This window comes from Sapajus apella, unplaced genomic scaffold (assembly GCF_009761245.1).
Source record: "Sapajus apella isolate SASKATOON/1434 unplaced genomic scaffold, GSC_monkey_1.0 scaffold9, whole genome shotgun sequence".
NCBI lineage: Eukaryota > Metazoa > Chordata > Mammalia > Primates > Cebidae > Sapajus > Sapajus apella.
This window is the reverse complement of record NW_022436949.1, coordinates 43,067,240-43,087,154: the sequence shown is the minus strand read 5'-3', so window position 1 is coordinate 43,087,154 and position 19,915 is coordinate 43,067,240. Positions and strand designations below refer to the sequence as shown.

The 19,915-nt window shown below is 38.4% G+C and overlaps 1 protein-coding gene across 8 annotated transcripts in view; it reads right to left on the bottom strand.

Moving 5' to 3' along the window:
* The window catches only part of MBNL2 (muscleblind like splicing regulator 2), a 172,524-nt gene that overhangs the window by 24,802 nt on the left and 127,807 nt on the right, over nt 1-19,915 (bottom strand). Inside the window, exons 6-9 of one of the 8 annotated variants that reach the window (XM_032277507.1) lie at nt 12,572-12,625; nt 11,784-11,937; nt 4,264-4,299; nt 2,886-2,980 (exon numbers count right to left, since the gene is read on the bottom strand). In XM_032277507.1, coding sequence (XP_032133398.1) covers nt 2,886-2,980; nt 4,264-4,299; nt 11,784-11,937; nt 12,572-12,625 — 339 coding nt within the window. The remainder of the gene's footprint in view (nt 1-2,885; nt 2,981-4,263; nt 4,300-11,783; nt 11,938-12,571; nt 12,626-19,915) is intronic. The other 7 variants (XM_032277506.1, XM_032277509.1, XM_032277512.1 and 4 more) reach the window with 7 other exon arrangements.

The window sequence follows — 19,915 nt, the reverse complement described above, 5'->3', positions numbered from 1 at the left end:
CATTATGTTTGTATTTATCTCATGCTTTGGGCCTAAAATAACAGTCACTGAGCCTTTGGTTCATTGAATTTCAGAGCCGAGAGGGACTCCAGGGGCCATCTAGTTCTATTCCTCTTTTCACAAATGAGGAAACTGAGATTCATCATGCTTAAATGACTTACATAATCCACATGGGTATGATTCAATTTGAGTTTAAAGAGAGAAATCTTAGCAAGACGATAACTTGTTATTTCAGTCATTAACAAGCTCTGAGTTTCCTGTAATTGGACGCTGAAAGAATTTCCAAGGTCTTTTATAGATGCTTTGCTCTTTGAAACTTATTGAAAATACATAAAGAATATCATATCTGGAACTTCTGTTCACTATTATTTATTTTTCCATGGTTTTCATATGCAAGCAGACCTGTATCAAGAGCTGCTAAGGGATTTCTTTTTCATCATTTAAATGCAATCCAGCAGCAACTATTACATCTGATAAACTGCAAAACATAGAGTATAAGATTCTTGAAGCTACCACCAGGCACTCCTTTAATTATGTTTCTCTGGATTGAATTGAAGTCAAACCTCAGCTATGCTTGCAATTAAAGAAGTTGAAACTTCAACTTATTTTCTTTTCTAATCACACCCTGCCTGAAAATGATACATTTTAACTTCTGAATATTCCATGCTTCCAATCTCTGCCTCCCTAGACAGACAGACAGACAGACACACACACACACACACACACACGCACACACACACACTTGAATATACATATGTAATATCTCAAAAATTGTTTTAAAAGACAGAGCCAAAGAATCACTAGGCTTGAAAAATATGTATGACACATGGTCAAAAATTTATCATGCTAAAACAATTCATCCTACAACTCCAAAGTATTTCTTTATCTTGGCTTAGCTTCCTTTCTTAAAAAAAAATCTCTTAAGTGTCCGAAAGGCTAAACTTACCATGCAGAATTTCACTGCAACAAATCCTACTATATTATACTTCAAACTTGCTTTTAATTTAATTTTATTTTATTTTGAGACAGGGTCTCACTAAGTTACCTAGGCTAGAGTGCAGTGGCATGATCATGGCTCACTGCAGCCTCGACCTCCCCTGGCACAGGTGATCCTCCCACCTCAGCCTCCCAAGTAACTGGGACTACAGGTGTATGGCACCATGCTCAGCTAATTTTTTTTTTTTGTATTTTCTGTAGAGACCAGATTTTACCATGTTGCTCAGGCTGGTGTCCAACTCCTGGGCTCAAGTGATCTTCCTGCCTCGGCCTCCCAAAGTACTGGGATTACAGGCATGAGCCACTGTACCCAGTCCAAACTTGTTTTCTTATAAAAGGACTTTGTAACAAAAATTGGGACAAAAATCACATAAACATGGTTCAAGGAGGCAGGATTTAAGACTTGAAAGAAACAGGTATCCAGCTTCCCTGTTAAGAATGAGTGAGAAGAGCTTTGGACCTAATAATGGAAAGATGCAAACAGTGTCTCTTCCTTCTCCCATCTATCATTTAGAAATAATCATCATCATCTTCCCAGGTAAGGAACTCATACTTGTCTGTTCTTTGTTCTGTTTGTTTGGAAGCTGGGTTGGCTTTCCTTAGAGGACAGGTTGGCATTTTAGTGGTGGGAGTGAATTGCTGAAGAATCATCCACAGCTGATTGACACCTGCCTCTGCACTGCTGCTGGGCCTCTCCTCCCTCCCCCGCTGTCTGCTCTCTCCTACTCTGTCACAATGCTGAGGGCACAATCAGCACTGTGATGGGGTTTAACTTTTATTCTTGCATTCCTGTCCACTCATGCCTTTCTTTGCAGGAATGAAAGCTGCAGAGCTGGAATCGTGGATTCACTTGAACGTGGAAAGCAGCATGACTCAGCCCTCCTAGCCTGCAGAACGCAGGCTGGGACTGCCGTGATGCCCTGACACAATTTCCCCCAGTTTCTTCTATCCCTTGTCATCTTTTATTAGCAGAGCTGATTTTATTTTTAAAAACCCATGAAATGAAACTAAAAACCAAACCAAAATTGTTCTTCTGTGAAGGGAGGGCATGCACAATAAAAACAATTTTTCTAGGCGAGGTGAGAGTTTCTGCTCTCTCACCCTCATGCTGTCTCCTTGTGGCTAGGAGCACATGTTTGCAAGTTGGGAGGCTAGGATCAGGGATACAGTCAGCTTGTGACCACAGAGTAGGAAGTAGCAGCTGGCTGTCACTATGAAATAGTACATCCATGGTCTCACTGGCACATGCATTAAACCAACAGAGTTAAACGCTCCTCGTCAGTTATATCCAGCCTTTGTGAGTTCAGCGACACCCATGACTCTTCATTCCGGATGGTTTGGCTCTTAGGCCAGTATTGGAGCAGATTGTACAGTGGGAACCAAGTGAGTTTGGCAGAACCTAAGACCGAGGTCAAATGGTCATAAGAATTGTGCAGACCTCAAATATGACACTTAGGCCAAGGGGAAGACTTTCTAAGAGGAGACCCTTTTTCCTCCACACAGCTGATAGGGTCTGAATGAACCGAATTCAAATAGAGCCAGTTTTGAAGCACCCATGGGTGCACGTTTACAATGTTTCTGTAGCCATTCACAAACCACTGGATAGGTAACGCTGTACTAAAAGGAATTGAAGCCTGTCAGGTTAATTACACAATATTAGGTACGGAAACAAACAGTGCAACACAAAACATAGCTACATCATTATTTGCAGTAAATGTTAACTCTAAATAAGTGCAACCTGTCTGTAAATGCTTGCTATAAACTAATTAAAAAAATAAAATTTGATGGATAAACATGAAAAAAAAATTCTCACCGAGAATTTTTTTTTTAAATATCAGCACTCATTTAGAGTTTGGGATTTGTGAAAGAAAGCTTTAAAAGGAGCAAACCTGATTGGCTGTGGCTGTTGCTGCGAAGGGGACACTTGTTGCAGGAGTTGTTGCTGCAGAGACAGTGGCGGACGTAGCGCTGTGCATCATGGGTACTTTCAGGAGGGGAACCATGGGAGCAATGAACAGGAGGGTGTAGCATTATGGTAATAGAAGTGGTATTTTGGCATGGTGAATATCAGAGCAGCAAGCCATCATGGGTTAAACCAGCAGATGGCATGCAATCACAATGCAAAGCAAGGAAGCATGGGAGAGAAATAAAAAAGGGAAAATAGCTTATTACAAGTACAATTAAAGGAAGTTTTAAAACATAATCAGTGATTCCCAGAAAGGCCAAAGCAGATTACTTTGGTTGATGTATTTATAAACATTTTATTTCTAACAATAGATCCATTCCCAATTCAGAGTGTTCAGTGTATGCAATAATGGTTGTTTCTAAAATTGTGGAAGGTGCTGTCCGATGAAGCAAGACTATGTGATCATCACTTTTAATCATAAATTCGGAAACATCCAAGTCTCCATATGGAGGCCTATTTTGGGATAGGATGTTCTTTGGAATTATGGTTACATTGAATTTTTTTTTTTCCAATTTGGGACTGCTTATATGAAATGGAACTGCTGTGGGTTGTGGTTTATTTGAATCAATAAACGATGGAGCAAACATCATAGCCTTGATGCAAATTCTCACACGGTGACTCTGAAATAGCCAGACAAAATTTGCAATACTTCTTTTTCTTCACTCTAAATAGAACTAATCCATATGTCCTAAAGACAGACGTTTGTACCAATGCATTAACGTGTGTGAGGATAACTATCTGCTATTAAAATTAAATGGCTAAAGGAATGCTGAGGTGCAGAAAAATCATCACAAATAAATCAACACTTAGAAAAGATAATCAAGTTAGGCAGCTCAGACATTTGGTTTCAAAATACATTCATTTATAATTTGTAAAAAATGGATACTTCTGGGAAACTCTGATTGCTCTAACACACAGCAAAGAGGAGATCAAGGCACACCACTATGAAACTTTCAAACATTGATGAAATTAGCCTGCCTCGCTGATAGAGTAAGCTCTGTTCCTTACGCTATACCATATAAACTATAAAGAGAAACAAAACACAAATCATTAAAAAGCAGACTCGTACTTGTGGCTTTATGTTTTTGCAGTGATTGTTCTAGCACAAGAGGTCACATTAAAACCATCATTTTCTTAAATATACAAGTACATTAAAAAAAATCTATTTGTTAACTCTAAAGCCAAATAAGCCTTCAAATCTACTATTTCCTATAGCATTTCTACCATCTCGGAAATAAATTTCAAGCAAGTGAAGGTATTGTACATCATATAAAAGACAAATAAAAAAGGTTGAAACCTACCAATACTGGTAGCGGGTGTCATGCACAAAACTGACCCTGATGTCATGCAATGGTGGGTGGAAAAAGTGAATAAAGGGAAAGAAACAGGTTAGCGGTTTAGAGTTAACATTCAAAGTGAGATTGAAGCACAACCAGAAATAAGTAGGGTTAGTTAACACAGTCTTTTAGGGCCATTCACATTGTCAGTACAGACACAAATATATCTGACTTATTTTAAGCCAATATTATTCCAAGCTCACTCCTTAGACCACTGTTCACACTTTCTATTCATATGCATCGACATGATTCTAATAAGAATGACATGTGATAAAGCCGTGGTGTCCTTCCTCTAAGACCTCAAAGTATTTTACAGACATTATCAAGTTAATCCTCCAAGGTAGGAAGTAGGTATTTTACAGATGAAAAATCTGAGGCATAGCAACTCCTCCAAGGTCACTCATGGTGTGGGTCAAGGGGAAGGCTAGAAATAGAATTCTCTTCCTAAATCCAGGTCAGCTTTTATATTCACTAGAATACACTAAACTTGCTGCATTAAAAGTTTACTTGTTTGTTGGACTGCAAATGTTTTGTGTCAACAACGGTATGAAAATAAGAACAGTATTTAAGATTTCATAATTTCCAAAGCTTGCAGGGCAGGGTAGGTGAATTTTAGATTGATGCTTGAAGGTCCAGGAACCTAGGAAGACTGAGATTCTCACAGGGAATGAACTGTATGTGTATGTGATCTGCTCTTTGTCGTAAGATTCATTGTGAAAGAGGAGTAGGGCCTGGCAATAAAGCCTAAACACTGTAGAGGCAAAATAGTGCAGAGCTGGGGCTGAGTTGGGACTGGGGCTAAGGAATTCAGTCATGGCTGCTACAAAGTGACGCTGAGGAATATTTCTGGCAAAACTCCCAGGAAATCTCAAGTTGGTGTCTAAGTGGGGAGGTAGGAGGTAGGGAGGGGCGATTTCAACCCTTTTTTAGAAATAATTGCCTTACCTGTGGTGATGGTCTTATTAACATACATGAATCAGAAAACTCCAACCATGAATATTATATTCATGTATGTTGTGGAGAACTGAAATAAAACTGTATTGAAAGCTTTGAGAAATTCTCTCTTACTGGTTCAGTTCCGTGAAAAACGAGGTCGTACTTGGATTCAGATCACTGAAGGCTGTGTGTCATGTAGGTGCCTGAGAAGTAGTTTCTCATGAATATAGGAGTGTCCTCTTAGAGTTTCAGAATTAACTTCTGAGATATTAGAGAGCTTGAGCTGTGTGGTCTTTATTCCCTCCGTGGCACAGTTTGCACTGGAGGGTGACTTTTTGCCTGATTTACATTTTGATCAAGCTAACATGACCTAGTCAGGAAAGGGGGCTATTTGACTGGGCTACTGCCAGATTCTTCAACAAATATGTGTCAATACGTCCAACGTAAACCTTTCTCCCGCCCTATTCTTTCATCTTCGCAATCAAACTTCTGGAAATCTACCTGCGCATACATTTGTAATTCCCTATCCCCATTGAGTCTTCATTCCTCTTAAGTTTGGCTTTCATTTGACCTCTGCACTTAAATTGTGAATGCCAATCACCAGAAAAACCTCATATTGCTGCATCCAGCAGGAACTCTCCCATCCTCACCTCACTGTTCCTGATCCTCAGCAGCATTCAGCACTCCGGCCTTCCCTCCATCAGAAGCCACTTTCTTCCCTTAGACTTTTTATCTCTCTCTCTCTCTCTCTCTCTCCCTCTCTCTCTCTCTCTCTCTCACACACACACACACACACACACACACACACACACACACACGCATGCACACACACACACACGGTTTTCTTCCTGGCAACTCCCTTTGTCTACGTTGCTGAATGACCTTCCTTCCCCGAACTCTCTCTATGCTGGAGTTCCTCAGGACTCGGGCATGGGTCCTTTTCATCTACACTACATCTCTTGTGGTATATCCTTCACTTGATGGATTTGGATTCTAGGATCTTCCATGTTTGCGTATTCCACCCAGATCTCTTCTCGGAGCTCCAGGTCCTTTCCTCTAACTGCCCTCCTCACCTCTCCACTTGGATGGCTCACAAAGTGTCTCAAATGTAACAGGACCGAGCTTTGATCTTTCCCACAAAAACCCTTTTTACACCTCAGTCTATGGCCATACCACCCTGAACGTGCCCGATCTCATCTGATCTCAGAAGCTAAGCAGGGTCGGGCCTGGTTAGTACTTGGATGAGAGACACTTTCTACACCTCAAGAAATATCTTCTGGGCATCACCATCTAAGTAGTGCTCTAGCCTAAACTGAAAGTTATGCCTGACACCCTTTCCCCTTGTAAACTTCCCGGGTCCAGCTTACTAATCAGCCAAAGTGATCCTGCTTCTAACACGCAGCTTGCATTAGTCTGTTTGTCCATCACTACTGTAGCATCTCAAGTCCTGGTCACCATTATCTCTAGGATGGGCTATGTGATAACATCCTAAATGGTCTTCCTGCTCCATTCTTGTCCCTCCTTAGTTCATTCTCCAGCTTCTGGCAGAGTAGATCACTCCAAATGCAGGCCTGGTCACTCCTCTGCTGGAAACCATTCAGTGTGTCTTATTGCTTTAGGATAAAGGTTCCCTGTGGTCCAGTCTCTGACTACCTCCCCAGGCCATCCTACACCTCCCTTCCCTGGCACCATGATGCAGACAGATTAATTTTTCTTTTCTTTGAACACATTACACATTTGTCCTATTTTTGTGCTTCCCACAAGCTGTCCCCTCAGCCCAGAATAATCTTCACCCCACTCTTTTCATCTTCCAGATATCAGATGCCACTTCTATAGAAAATGCTCAATTGTTATTTTACCTACCTCCCCATGCCATCAAGTCAGTTTCTATTTTTAATCTCACTGAACTCTGCTTTTTCATTCATAGTGCAGGTTGAGCATTCCAAGACTGAAAATCTGAATCCAAATTGCTCTAAAATCCGAAACTTTTTGAGCGCTGACGTGACCCTCAAAGAAAATGCTTTTTGGAGCATTTCAGATTTTCAAGTTTGGGATGCTCAACTAGTTAATGTAATCTAAATATTCCATAATCTGAAAAAATAATCCCAAATCTGAAATATTTCTGGTCCCAAGCATTTTGGATCAAGGGGTACTCAATTTGTACTTATAAAAAAATTTGTGTATTTCTATGGATATTTGTCAAACAATGATCTTTCCTCCTTTCTTGTAAACCCTGGGAGAGCAGAGATCCTGTCTGTCTAGGTCTGTGGGACACATAGTAGGTGGTCAATGTGTTGAATGAATGTTTTCAGCCATTAGTAAGAAGTGTGCTGGGAGAGATTTATTTCTAAAATTTAATCAAATCCTCAGTTTGTGAATTAATCTGTTTTAGAGTAAACCATGGCTGGGTTCAAAGTTGCACCTGTAAAAATACCCTCTTATTTTTTTTTCATTCAAATGTGGAAGGGGGTCTCTTGGAGAGCTTTGCTGTGCCATACATGTGAATATCATAGGGATTGCAAATAATCTACAGTCACTCCTGCAGCTGTACTGGGCTAGGATCAGTCATGTCACTTTGGCTTCAGTCTGGATGTGGCTGAAATTCTTAACCATATTAATTCCCTAAGCCTCTCTCTCTAAGTGGTCTAATAGTGATGTGAATATTGGAAATGCATAGCTTATGCGTGTGTGGCTCCCTTACTCAATGCCAGATTCTGGTCCTGATCTTCTTAGCAAGCCAATCTCTGCCTTTGTACAACACTCCCATCCTCTACTCTCTGCATACACCCTGTATGTACTTTATGCTATAGCTGCAATGGACAATTTTCTATTCTTCAAGTACACTCTCCCAACTGGGATGCTTTTTCCCCCACTGAAAAAATCATGCTTCTTTTTCAAACTCCTAGGCAAATTTCTCCTACTTCGGAAAGTCTTCTGTCTCCATATCCTTTGTAACCACCACCTGGTGCACACGCTGAATGCGGAATTCATCGCCCCCTCGCCTTCACTCTCGAATCGCTTTGCCCAGACCCTCAGGTGCTTTTTCATCCTCTGCATGCTATTTGGTTTCCACCTAGTTATGAACTCTTTTGTATTCTTATTACTGGCTCTGGAACCCGGAACATACCATGCGTTCAAGATACGTTTGCTGAATTGAATGCAATACACTTTGTTGTGCTTATGCAGATATAGATGCCACTAAACACTGATAAATCTTCCACCAAGTCATGTGATAATCTGATGTAACATTTGTGGGTTTCTCATCATTAGGCAATATCGGGGCACTGTCCCCTGTTCTGTTTATTTTGTACTCCCAATATAATGGAATAAATCAAGGAAGGATTCTGTGGGTTGCCTTTGTTCTCATCAGCTGAAGCATTTCACTAAGGCACCAATTCTATGAACAAAGCCTTCCCAAATGTTTTCTGCTTCAGTTGCACAAATATTTCAGCTGTCGTATCTGTGAGCCAGAATTATCTGGGTAATTCCACTAATTATGTATTCCACTTTGCAGTGTAGACACAGCCTCAGTTTTTCCATCTGCAAAATGCAAATAACCATGCGTGCTACTAAAGAACTGCAACATCTTGAAGAATAATGAGATAATGTCTATAAGAACACTTACAGTAACTTAGAATAAACCTGTCAGAGAAATGCCAAGAATTATTATGCTGCTATTTTTGTAAGTGTGTGTGGTTTTGCCACTTTCCTAACATAGCAAAGAAAAAGTCTAAGTACTTGGTTAAAATAATCCCCATCAAAAAAGAAAAAAACCTCCCACCAACTGCAAATGTGCTAGGGCATCAACCAGGGCAATAATTATCTTAGCATGGTTTAGGAGAAGACTACCACATTTTGCATAAAATTTTATATTAATATCTTTGCAACCTGGAGGTAGAATTCCTGAAATCCAGATTCACATTATGTCAATGCGAGAATTTTAGCATCATATCGAAAGCTTTACCTATGAATGGTTTTTGATCAAGGACAACTTTCAGGAAAACATAAAATGTTTTTTTGTTTCATATTTATGTTTATGTAAAACATTTATAGAAAAATCAAAATCTGTTCATTTAAAAGTAATGGGTCCTCTATGTACCGAGTTATACAAGTTATTTTTGAACATCTTCATTTGAATTGCAGAGGTTTAAAACCAACAATGATGAACAATGAGTGATTATTATCATTATCATTTTAGAAATAAAGTTGAAACTCTGGTTTATAAGTAGCAAAATTAGAAGCAAAACCTTGAGCTCTAATGAACACTAAAATTCCTGGTTTGGGCTTAAGTGGGAGAAAGATTATTTTAATTTCCTTTTAATAAAATTATTTTTTCTTTCCTCATTTAAGAGACATGTGAAAAATTCTTACCAGCTGAAATACAATTTCAGAACTAGATCCACATGTTTGCTCACTCTGATATTTATGTCATGTAGGAAATGAAAACCCTTCTAGTCACTGTATTGGTGGGCTAGGACCCATTTTTTGGCTTCCAAAGCCCATGGTTTTGAGGGTTGCCAGATACACTTAAGCTGTTTCTAAAGAATCCACCAGAGGGCGGAAGTACACAACCACAGCCGCCAATACAGCCGTATGGGTCCTTCATGCAACACATTTCATCATCAAAAATCAGGTTGTTGCATAAGAGATGTTATTTATCCTTGCTTTGGAAATGTTTAAAAGGCTTCCAAGGTGAAATGTTTTAAAGTGATGATTCTTTCAGTGATTTAAAAAATCAGTCATTATTGGATTGGAGAGTTAAACATGTACTGGAGGGCTTTAGAGTCTTTGGCAGTCAGCCCCAGAGCTTCACAGGTATTCCCAGGACCTGGTAATGGCAGTGTCCATTCTTCAGAAACAGGCTTGTCCTTTTGTTTTTCGCCTCAGTATATTCTTCCTTAACTTTTTTTTCTCTTAAAATATCTAGTGACCAAGAGGTCTACAATGAGACACTTTGTAGAAACCACACAGGACATTAATGTAAGTTTACCTTCTAGTAATTATTTTACAAATGTGGTATTTCAAGTGGATTACATGTGAAAATACTGCTATGCTATAACAGTGCTGGAATGTCACTAATGAAGGTTGTTATAGGGCAAGAGTGAACCCCTAATAAATACTGCATTAAAGATTTCTTCTCCAGGTCTACGAGTTTAAGATAGGTTCAAAACTAAAATAAGAAAAGTAAACACTGAAAACCATTTTGCTCACATAATTCATATCTTAAAATAAGTATTGTTCACAGGTTACTAATCCATTTCAAAGTGTAGATTTTATACAAAGACTATCACAGAAATATTTTAACCCCCTCTTGATGTAGACTTCTGATAAGGTATAGGATTTAAGGAAATGGATAATAATCTAAAAAAGTCCAAACTTACAGATTTGAATCAAAATTTTTTTTCTAGAATTATTATTCATTTGTATTTACTTTCATCTCACTATCATGAGCTGAAGAATTTTGGCTTACAAACAACGAACTCAATGGATGGTCTTCCCACTGGGGCCTAAGTTACCCCCCGCTTCTAACATTGAGTAAAAGGTGAAAACCACAGTCAATTCTGCGTATCTTTGCGTATGGTGTGCGTGTGTGTGTCTATGGTCAGGGATGTTGGTGAAAATGGGGGAGAGGGATGACATGCTTTATACTTTTGTTTTTTTACTTTCATCTGACTTTCTTGGGTCACTTATTTAAAATATCACTTTTATCTGCTTTTTTCCTTTTTCGGGAGAGCTCTGTGGAATGTGTATATAGAGGCGGGCCTGGGTGGCAGAATGTGACGGAAGTGGAGTTGATCACAGGGAAACTCAGTTCTTTATCTCATTAGTTGTGGCACCTTGGAAAGTCACTTCTCATTTAGGGGGCCTCAGTTTTCTCATCTGTAAAACAATTGACTGGATGAGGAGATCACTAAGACTCCTTTAAACTCTAGGATTCTACGGCTATTACAATGGATCTTTTAGTGGAATCATAGTTAATGCACATGGTACATAATAGTATCAGGCATTGGCTTAGACACTGAGGATAGGAGCTCTATATACTTGTGAACTTGGTGAAAGTTGAGAAGGATGGAGAAAGAGATAGAATGGATATAAAAATATGAGTAGAGAATTGCTTTAATTTGAATAGCCTCATTTTTTTAGTGCTCTGAATAGAAATAGAAAAAAATGGTTAGTATTTGCTGGAATTGCTAATTTTAGGTCATTCAGAGTTAACGACAAATTTCAATTGTCACACATAAAAGATCTTACATAAATAATTTTACAGGGCTTGTGCAGATACAAGAAACCAAAAGCCCAAACTGCTCTCTGTTTCTCATGGGTTAAATCTGGCTCTTAAATCTATCAAATATTTGGCTTTAGAATCCTAACGGTCTTTAGCTATCATTCAAAGTAAGGTAAATACATCTAGATAGCTAGGACAACGATGGATCTCAAACTGTATTATACCTTTCAAAGCAAACTAGATGCCACCAAACAGCTTAAAGAAATGAGAAGAAAGCACATGACCAGAAGGGCACAGGACGTGGGACAGTAAGGGCACGCACCTGTTGGAATGAACGCGGCGTGTTGCTGCAACTGTGCGCTGGTGAGAGCCTGCTGGTAGTGCAAGACGCTGGGGTTAAAGACCGCACTGGTACCATTGCTTTTTTCAAGTGCTTGTCTCTTTGGTAAAGGATGAAGAGCACCAGGGGGAAAGGCCTAGAAATGAAGAATTCGATAAGATATGTCTAACTTAAAGCAAACACACCTTCTGTGTTCACAGAGATCATCAATTGCAACATTCTTATTTAAAATGACAGCTAAGGAGATGCCTCTGCCATGCACCTTAATTTAAACAGCGGCAATGTCGAATGAGTGAGAATTTGTTATTGAGAGCGAAAGCATGATTTCTGTAACCCAAAACGGTAGCATCTCAACTAAGGAAAAGAAAAACTATCAAGCAACAACAACAAAAAAAATGGCTTCAGCTTTTAAAATGAGTTAAACTATTCTAAGGGGGGAAGAAGCACTGGTGTTATTATTAATACCTATTCTTTTCTTTAGCTAAATGGCAATTTCTTGAATTTAAAGGTTAATAAGAATTATAATGAACATTTTCTGAGTCAAATAATTTAAATTTGCTTCACTCTTTTGGAAAAGGTATTAAAATTTGTTAGGATTAATTTATTTCACAGATTACATATGAAAATGAGATGGCTAAACACCTTATTGAAGTTTTTTTCCATAAATTAATAATAATGATTGTTTGCAACCAATATTTTACAAGTAATACAAATCTCAGATGGTTCTCTGAAAAGCTACATGCAAAGCGAAAGGTGAAAGGTCAAAGTACCAGGTCTACAGTTGCTTCGAGAGGTCGCTTCATTGCTTTGGCAGTCGACTGAGTCTTTTAATAACAGGCAGCGAGCACATGATGGCAGTGGGCCAATGGGATTCAAGCGAATTAACATACAGGTAAACAGCAAGCAGAGGTGCATCATGGGAACGGCATTGCATTGTGGATAGGTGAGAAGGAAAAAAATATTCTGAATGCAATATACAACGTACAAAACACTAGGCATGCACAACAACAAAAATGTTCTCTAAAGAAATGAATATTACACCTTAAATTAGTATTGAAGCAAAAATGCATCTACTATACCTTAGTTAAAAGCATATAAGAGAGTAAAATATAGATGTTTGAAATTCAGGAAAGTTAATTAAAACAGCAGCTTGCATACACACCATAAGCATTTTTTATATTGCTTCAGAAAAAAATGCAAAATTTGTAAGGGCAGTAGGATCAAAGAACTTCTGATAAGTCAGTTTTCAAATATGAAATAATGACTCCATTGAGTAAGGATAAGACCCAAGTTGAAATTTTTCATAAATATAATTTAAAATTCATATCTGGCCTAACAAAATGAAGTGGCGAACTGAGACAAAAAATTCAGGCAAAAAAATATTCAAACACAAGATTATTTAGGCGAAACTGTTGGGTTTGGATCTGTATTTTTTGTCTGAATCATGTGGTTAATTGTCTCAATTCTTGCCTTCACTCTGCTAGTGTTAGTCTTGTAATGTGGACTAATGTTCCCAATTTAATGTGTTGAATTTAAATAGTGAGTTTTCAGAATTCCCCACTTTTATTCCATCATCTTGTTTCTAACAACCAACTTATCATCCATTCTGTTTTCTACTACATTTGAAATGTTCATTTCATTTATCCCAGACAACTTACCGGATTATACTATGAAAATATCCTTTAAAGGGTATTTAGTGTCCCCAGGTATCAAAATAATTTCTATTTTGTAATTCTATTTGTACTTTTAGCTATAATTAGTGAGCAACCCCATTAATGAAAAGTGGAACTCTTCCATAGAATAAATACAACAACTAAAAATAGCAAAAGCTAAAAATAGGAGAGAACTGCTTGAAAGATTAGAAGTAAAATAATATCTTTAACTTATAACCATACTTTTGGGAAGACACTTTCATTTAAACAACTGAAATAAAAACAAATATGGATTGATTTAGACCACAATGAAAAAATTTCCTATTCTTTGTAAAAAGAAAAACAAAACAAAACTAAAAATTCTATGATGGAATTCTATGCAGAGAAAATAATTCAAACAAATTGCTCCAATGCAAATAAAAAATGAAATACTCTTTTCTATGCTTAGCACAATAGGTAAATCCCTAAGGTTTGTCTAATAAATACAAATATTATATTCTAGAGTTCTGAAAAAGAACTTTGTCATTTGACATGACATAGTACTAAACCTTTCAAATGGGGAACAGTTAATGACATTTTCCTGGATAAATAAAGGATGTTTATTATTGTTTTATAATTCAGGATAAAAAGCATGGAGATCATAGAGGATAAGGAGAGAGGTATAGAGGGGAAGAGACTAGAAATAAAGCAGAAAGGACTACAGGCAGAGAAGAGATTTAGAATGGCCAATGGAGAAGAAAATGTTTTGGAAGGTGGTTTTGATCGAGGTCATTGAATAATATGAAATCAATGTTGTGAAGGTACAATTGTGAACATTAAAGACAATGAGCTGACAAAACTTCTGTGTACTGGACATTCTTTCCTTGCATGTAACTTTGACATCACGTAACTTCCATAATGCCATTTTTGTTTCAAATCTCATCCTTGCACGGCTTTGCAGTGTTAAGTAGAGCAGGGTTTTCTTGTTCTGTTTTTTGAGCTTCAATTAATCTGCATTAGCTGAAGAAGGCTACAGAGCCTATTCTCATGGAACGCATTGAGAACATGAACTTGATGGTTAAACTCAAAGTCATTTGGGCCTCAAATTCCTGGACCCAATTTTTCCCTTCCCTTTTCCAGTCCTAAGTATTGACAGAATGAATCCACTAACAGATCTGACATGTTGACTAGAAGAGTGATTATGTCTCTAAAGGCTGATATTTATGAACAAAATTTTGACTTAACAAAGAATCATTTAATGAAGTCTCCAAGTACAATAAAAAATAATAAATATTTCTCCTTATGATTGTCATTTGGAATGTTAATGTTCTTCTTCCTGTCTTAGTGTGATGAAACTTAATTTCCGTGGACTTCAGAATAATCCAGGAATGTAAAAAAACTGAGAACTCTACTGTGAGCAGGACGGTGGCAGTGTATCTCTTTCTATCACTCCGTGGCATGAGTTTCATTAGAGACAGGTATCTCCTTTTTAAGCAAACACTGAGGTCTTGGAGGGTGGAGTGTGCATATTAACATCTTGTTCGTCTCACACTGTGAAGCAGGTATGTGTAGAATACCTAATGTAGATGATGGGGTGATGGATACAGCAAACCACCATGGTACATACATACTTATGTAACAAACCTGCACGTTCTGCACATGTACTCCAGAACTTAAAGTAAGATAAAAAAAAAATCCATGTGGATGAATAATCATGTTATAACGTAGCTTTTTCGTATACAGATGCTGTGTTTTCAGTGATTTTGGCTACAGGCCTATGTTTACCTACAATGAAAGGTCTTCAGGCTTAGAACAGATCTCATAGATCACCAAGCCCAGTGTATCCTGAGATCTTCATCAGGCACTGAGACAGAGGAAGAGTTTTTTTTTTTGTTTTAATTGAGCCCTTAACTAAGTTTCAGCCACTTGGAATGCTTGGCGTGCATGGGTGATGAGTCAAAGGAGGTCCCACAGGGCTACGCTTTTCTTTTTTTGGATTGGGGACCAATCCTTCTGCAAATCAAGGCAATCGAACCAAGTGCCCACATCAGGCATGAGAGGCAAAGACCAAATCTGCGGGGTCAGAAAACACTGACAACAATGATCAGAGCTGCCACTTTAAAGTAGAAAACAAGGTAGACAAGTAGGTTGCCAATCAAAGTTCCTGTACGGACTTTTCTGAACAATCGAAACATATCTAGCTGATGGCAGCTTGTCCTGTTTCCTTTTGCAAAATGGTTCTTTCCTTGTGTCACCCCATTTTGCTGTATGTGAACAAAGACTGCTTGTATGAAGATCAGACACCTTTTGTGTTAAAACTACCAAAGAAAAGTTCTGTCTGGCTTATTCTCATGTTTAAAAAATTCTGGGAATGGTAATGGTTTTGTTTTAAGAAGTATTTAAAAGAATGAGGCTCTAAAGGAAATAAATGTCTTTTAGTCTGGAGTCAAAGCTTTAAATTCTTTTTAAGGATCTAATTAAGCAAAATAAGTGGGAAATCTCCAGACAATAGTAGGCATTGCACCCTGGAAATGCTTGGGGTTTATATATGGAAGTCAGATGAATGGAATAATAACATCTAACTGCATCCATCACTCCTATTTGTCCTTTTGAATAAGGAAATAAAATAATAGTTTTTCCTCTATGTACTGAGTAATTTTGCTATTAGAGTAGCAAAACTTTGACTTTATCCAAAAGCACCTAGGCTGTTTTCAAATGAGCCTCTCACTTCAACTAAAAACACATGACAGATTAGGTAATTTTCATGTCATTGTCAGAAAGAACCTGGCTTTTGTTCTGAAACTACATTCCTTTGGGTTGTCTTTGACGATGCTGCAAGGTCCTCTGACTTCACAGAACTCCAAATTTGGGCACGGTGTAACAATCCAAGAAACTATGGTAACCAACTTTATTGGCATCCACTGCAATAATCTTTTATGCAGCTTGATGAATGTAACGTGAAAATGTGTAGAAGGGTACGCAGAAGAGTACAGCTTTGACTTGAAGAAATGCAGCAGGGATATGACTTATTTGTGTAAATGGCCATTTTCTCTCTTGTCCCCATCAGCCCAGGTCATCTACCACTGACATATACTAGGTGCATTGTTCCTTCAATGACTGAAGTATATATTGGTTGCAGATGTTAGACTTGATCCATTGAGAAAACAGGCAGATGAAATCAGGGCTCAGCTCTAAGGTCACTAATAGTACCTTGATCTGTTGTATTAATAAGTTCAGGGGTATCTTGTTTTATTTCACTTTGTTTTATGGTACTTTGCAGATACTGCATTTTTAAAAAACTGAAAGTTTGTGGCAACCTTGTGTTAAGTCTATCAGGGTCATTTTTCCAACAGCATGTGCTAACTTTGTGTTTTTCTCACATTTTGGTAATTCTCACAATATTTTAAAATTTATTGTTATTATATCTGTTCCGATGATTTGTGATCAGTGATGTTTGATGTTACTGTTTTAAATGTTTTGGGGCACCATGAACCATGCCACAGACTTAATCGGTAAATGTCATGCAGGGTCTGACTGCTCCACTCACTGGCTATCACCCCTCTTTCTCTTTTTCCTCAGGCCTCCCTATTCCCTGAGACAAAATGATATTGAAATTAGGCCAATTAATAATTTTAAATGGCCTCTGAGTGTTCAAGTGAAAGGAAGAATCACACATTATTCACTTTAAATCAAAAGCTAGAAATGATTAAGCTTAGTGAGGAAGGCATGTCGAAAGCCAAAACAGGCTAAAAGCTAGGCTTCTTGTGCCAAAGTTAGCCATGTTGTAATTGCAAAGAAAAAGTTCTTGAAGGAAATTTAAAGTGCTATTCCAGTGAACATACGAATGATAAGAAAGTGAAACAGCCTTATTGCTGATGTGAAAAAATTTTTGTGGTCTGGACAGATTGAACCAGTCACAGCATTCCCTTAAGCCAATGCCTAATTTATTTACTTTTGTTTTTATTTTTTGAGACAGAGTCTCACTCTGTCACCCAGGCTCGAGTGCAGTGGCATGAGCTCAATTCACTGCAACCTCTGCCTCCCAGGTTCAAGCAATTCTCATGCCTCAGCTTTTTGAGTAGCTGGAATTATAGGCATGCACCATTATGCCCAGCTAATTTTTGTATTTTTAGTAGAGATGGGGTTTCACCATGTTGGTCAGGCTGGTCTCAAACCGCTGGCTTTCAGTGATCCACCTGCCTCGGCCCCACAAAGTGCTGGGATTACAGGTATGAGCCACCACGCTGGCAGAAAGCCTAATTTAGAGCAAGGTCCTGACTTTCTTTGATTCTGTGAAGGCTGAAAGGAGTGAGGAAGTTACAAAAGAAAAGTTGGGAGCTAGCAGAGATTTGTTCATGAGGTTGAAGGAAAGAAGCCATCCCATAACATAAAAGTGCGTGGTGAGCAGCAAGGGCTGATGAAGCAGCTGCAGCAAGTTATCCAGAGATCTACCTAAGATCACTGATGAAGGTGGCCACACTAAACAACAGATGTCAGATGTCTGTGTATCATGTAATGTTGCATGATATCTGTTGCATGTTCTCTGTTTCACACAATGTTCTCTGTATCATGCAATTGGAAGATGTCAACTAGGACTTTCATAGGTACAGGGAAGTTAAGGACTGGCTTCAGACCTTCAAAGTGCAGCTGACTCTTGCTAAAAGCTAATGCAGCTGGTGAATTTAAGTTGAAGCCAGTGCTCATTTACCATTCTCAAAATTCTAGGGCCCTTATGAATTATGCTAAATCTACTCTGCCTATGCTCTAGAAATGAAACAACAAAGCCTGGATGACAGTATATGTATTTACAGCATGGTTTACTGAACATTTTAAGCCCACAGTTGAGACCTACTGGTCAGAAAAAAAAAAAAAAAGAAGATTTGTTTCAAATTACTGCTCATTGACAATGAATCTCATCACCCAAGGGTGGAGATGTACAAGGAGAATAATGTTGTTTTCATGCCTGCTAACACAGCCCATGGATTAAGGAGTTATTTCAACTTTCAAGTCTTACTAATTAAGAAATACATTGTGTAAGGGTGCAGCTGCCATAGAAGTGATTCCTCTGATGGATCTGGGCAAAGTAATTGAAAACCTGGATCATTCTAGATGCCATTAAGAACATCCATGATTCATGGAAGATCAAAATATCAACATGAACAGGAGTTTGGAAGAAGTTAATTCCAATCCTCATGGAGGACTTTGAGGGAATCAAGACTAAAATGGAGAAATTAAATGCAGATACAATGGAAATAGCAAGAAAACTAGAATTCTTAACAGAAGTAGAGCCTGAAGATATGACTGAATTACTGCAATCTCATGATAAAAGTGTAATGGCTGAAGAGTTGCTTTATGGAGCAGTAAAGAAAGTAGTTTATTGAGATGGATTCTACTCTTCGCCAAGAAGCTGTGAAAATTGTTGAAATGACAGCAAAGGATTTAGCAAAGTATATAAACTTAGTTGATAAAGTAGCAGTAGGGTTTTAGGGGATTGACTCCAATTTTGAAAGAAGCTCCATTCTGGGTAAAATGCTGTCAAACAACATTGCATGATACAGAGAAATCTTTCGTGGAAGGAATAGTTAATCAGTGTGGCAAAGTTCATTACTGTCTTATTTTAAGAAATTACCACAGCCATCACAACGTTCAGCAATCACCAACCTGATCAGTCAGCAGCCATCAGCATCAAGGCAAGATCCTCCACCAGCAAAAAGATACAATTCACTAAAAGCTCTGATTGTTGGTAAGCAATTTTTAAAGCAATATTTTAAAGTTAAGGTGCGTATATATTCCTTAGACGTAATGTTCTTGCACACTTAATAGGCCATAGTATAGTGTCAACATAATTTTTATATGCGCCGGGAAACCAAAAAATGCATGTAATTTGCTCTATTGTAATAATTGCTTCATTGCAGTGGTCTGGAACTGAACCCATAATATTTTGAGATATACTTTCATTTGAGGGACTAATATTTCTACATTATCAGGGCCTCATTCCGTATGTCAGTGAGCAGGTATAGCCACTGGGACCCAGGCTGACAATCACAGCATCCTGTCACTGACCACAGGGACAGCCACCAAAATGAACTTTAACTGCTTTCCCCCCAATACCTAATTGGACCGTGTATAAAAGGCACCATTCTCTCTCTTGCCAAAAGATGTAAGAATACATTCCTATAGATGTCCAGAGCCTTTGTCCTGGGTCCTGTGGAGAAGCTGACCTTAGAGAATGGTGTGGCCATAGTAAGAGAAGCAGGTAGGGGAAAGAAGAGAGTGACCTCTTGGTTCTGAGGCTCCTGAATCCAGGCATTCCTGAGCCCATCTCTACTAAAAATACAAAAATTAGCTAGGCATGGTGGCACCTGTGGTCCCAGCTACTTGGGAGACTGGGGCATAAGAATCACTTGAACCTGGGAGGCAGAGATTCCAGTAAGCCAAGATCATGCCACTGCACTCCAACTCGGGTGACAGAGCAAGACTCCA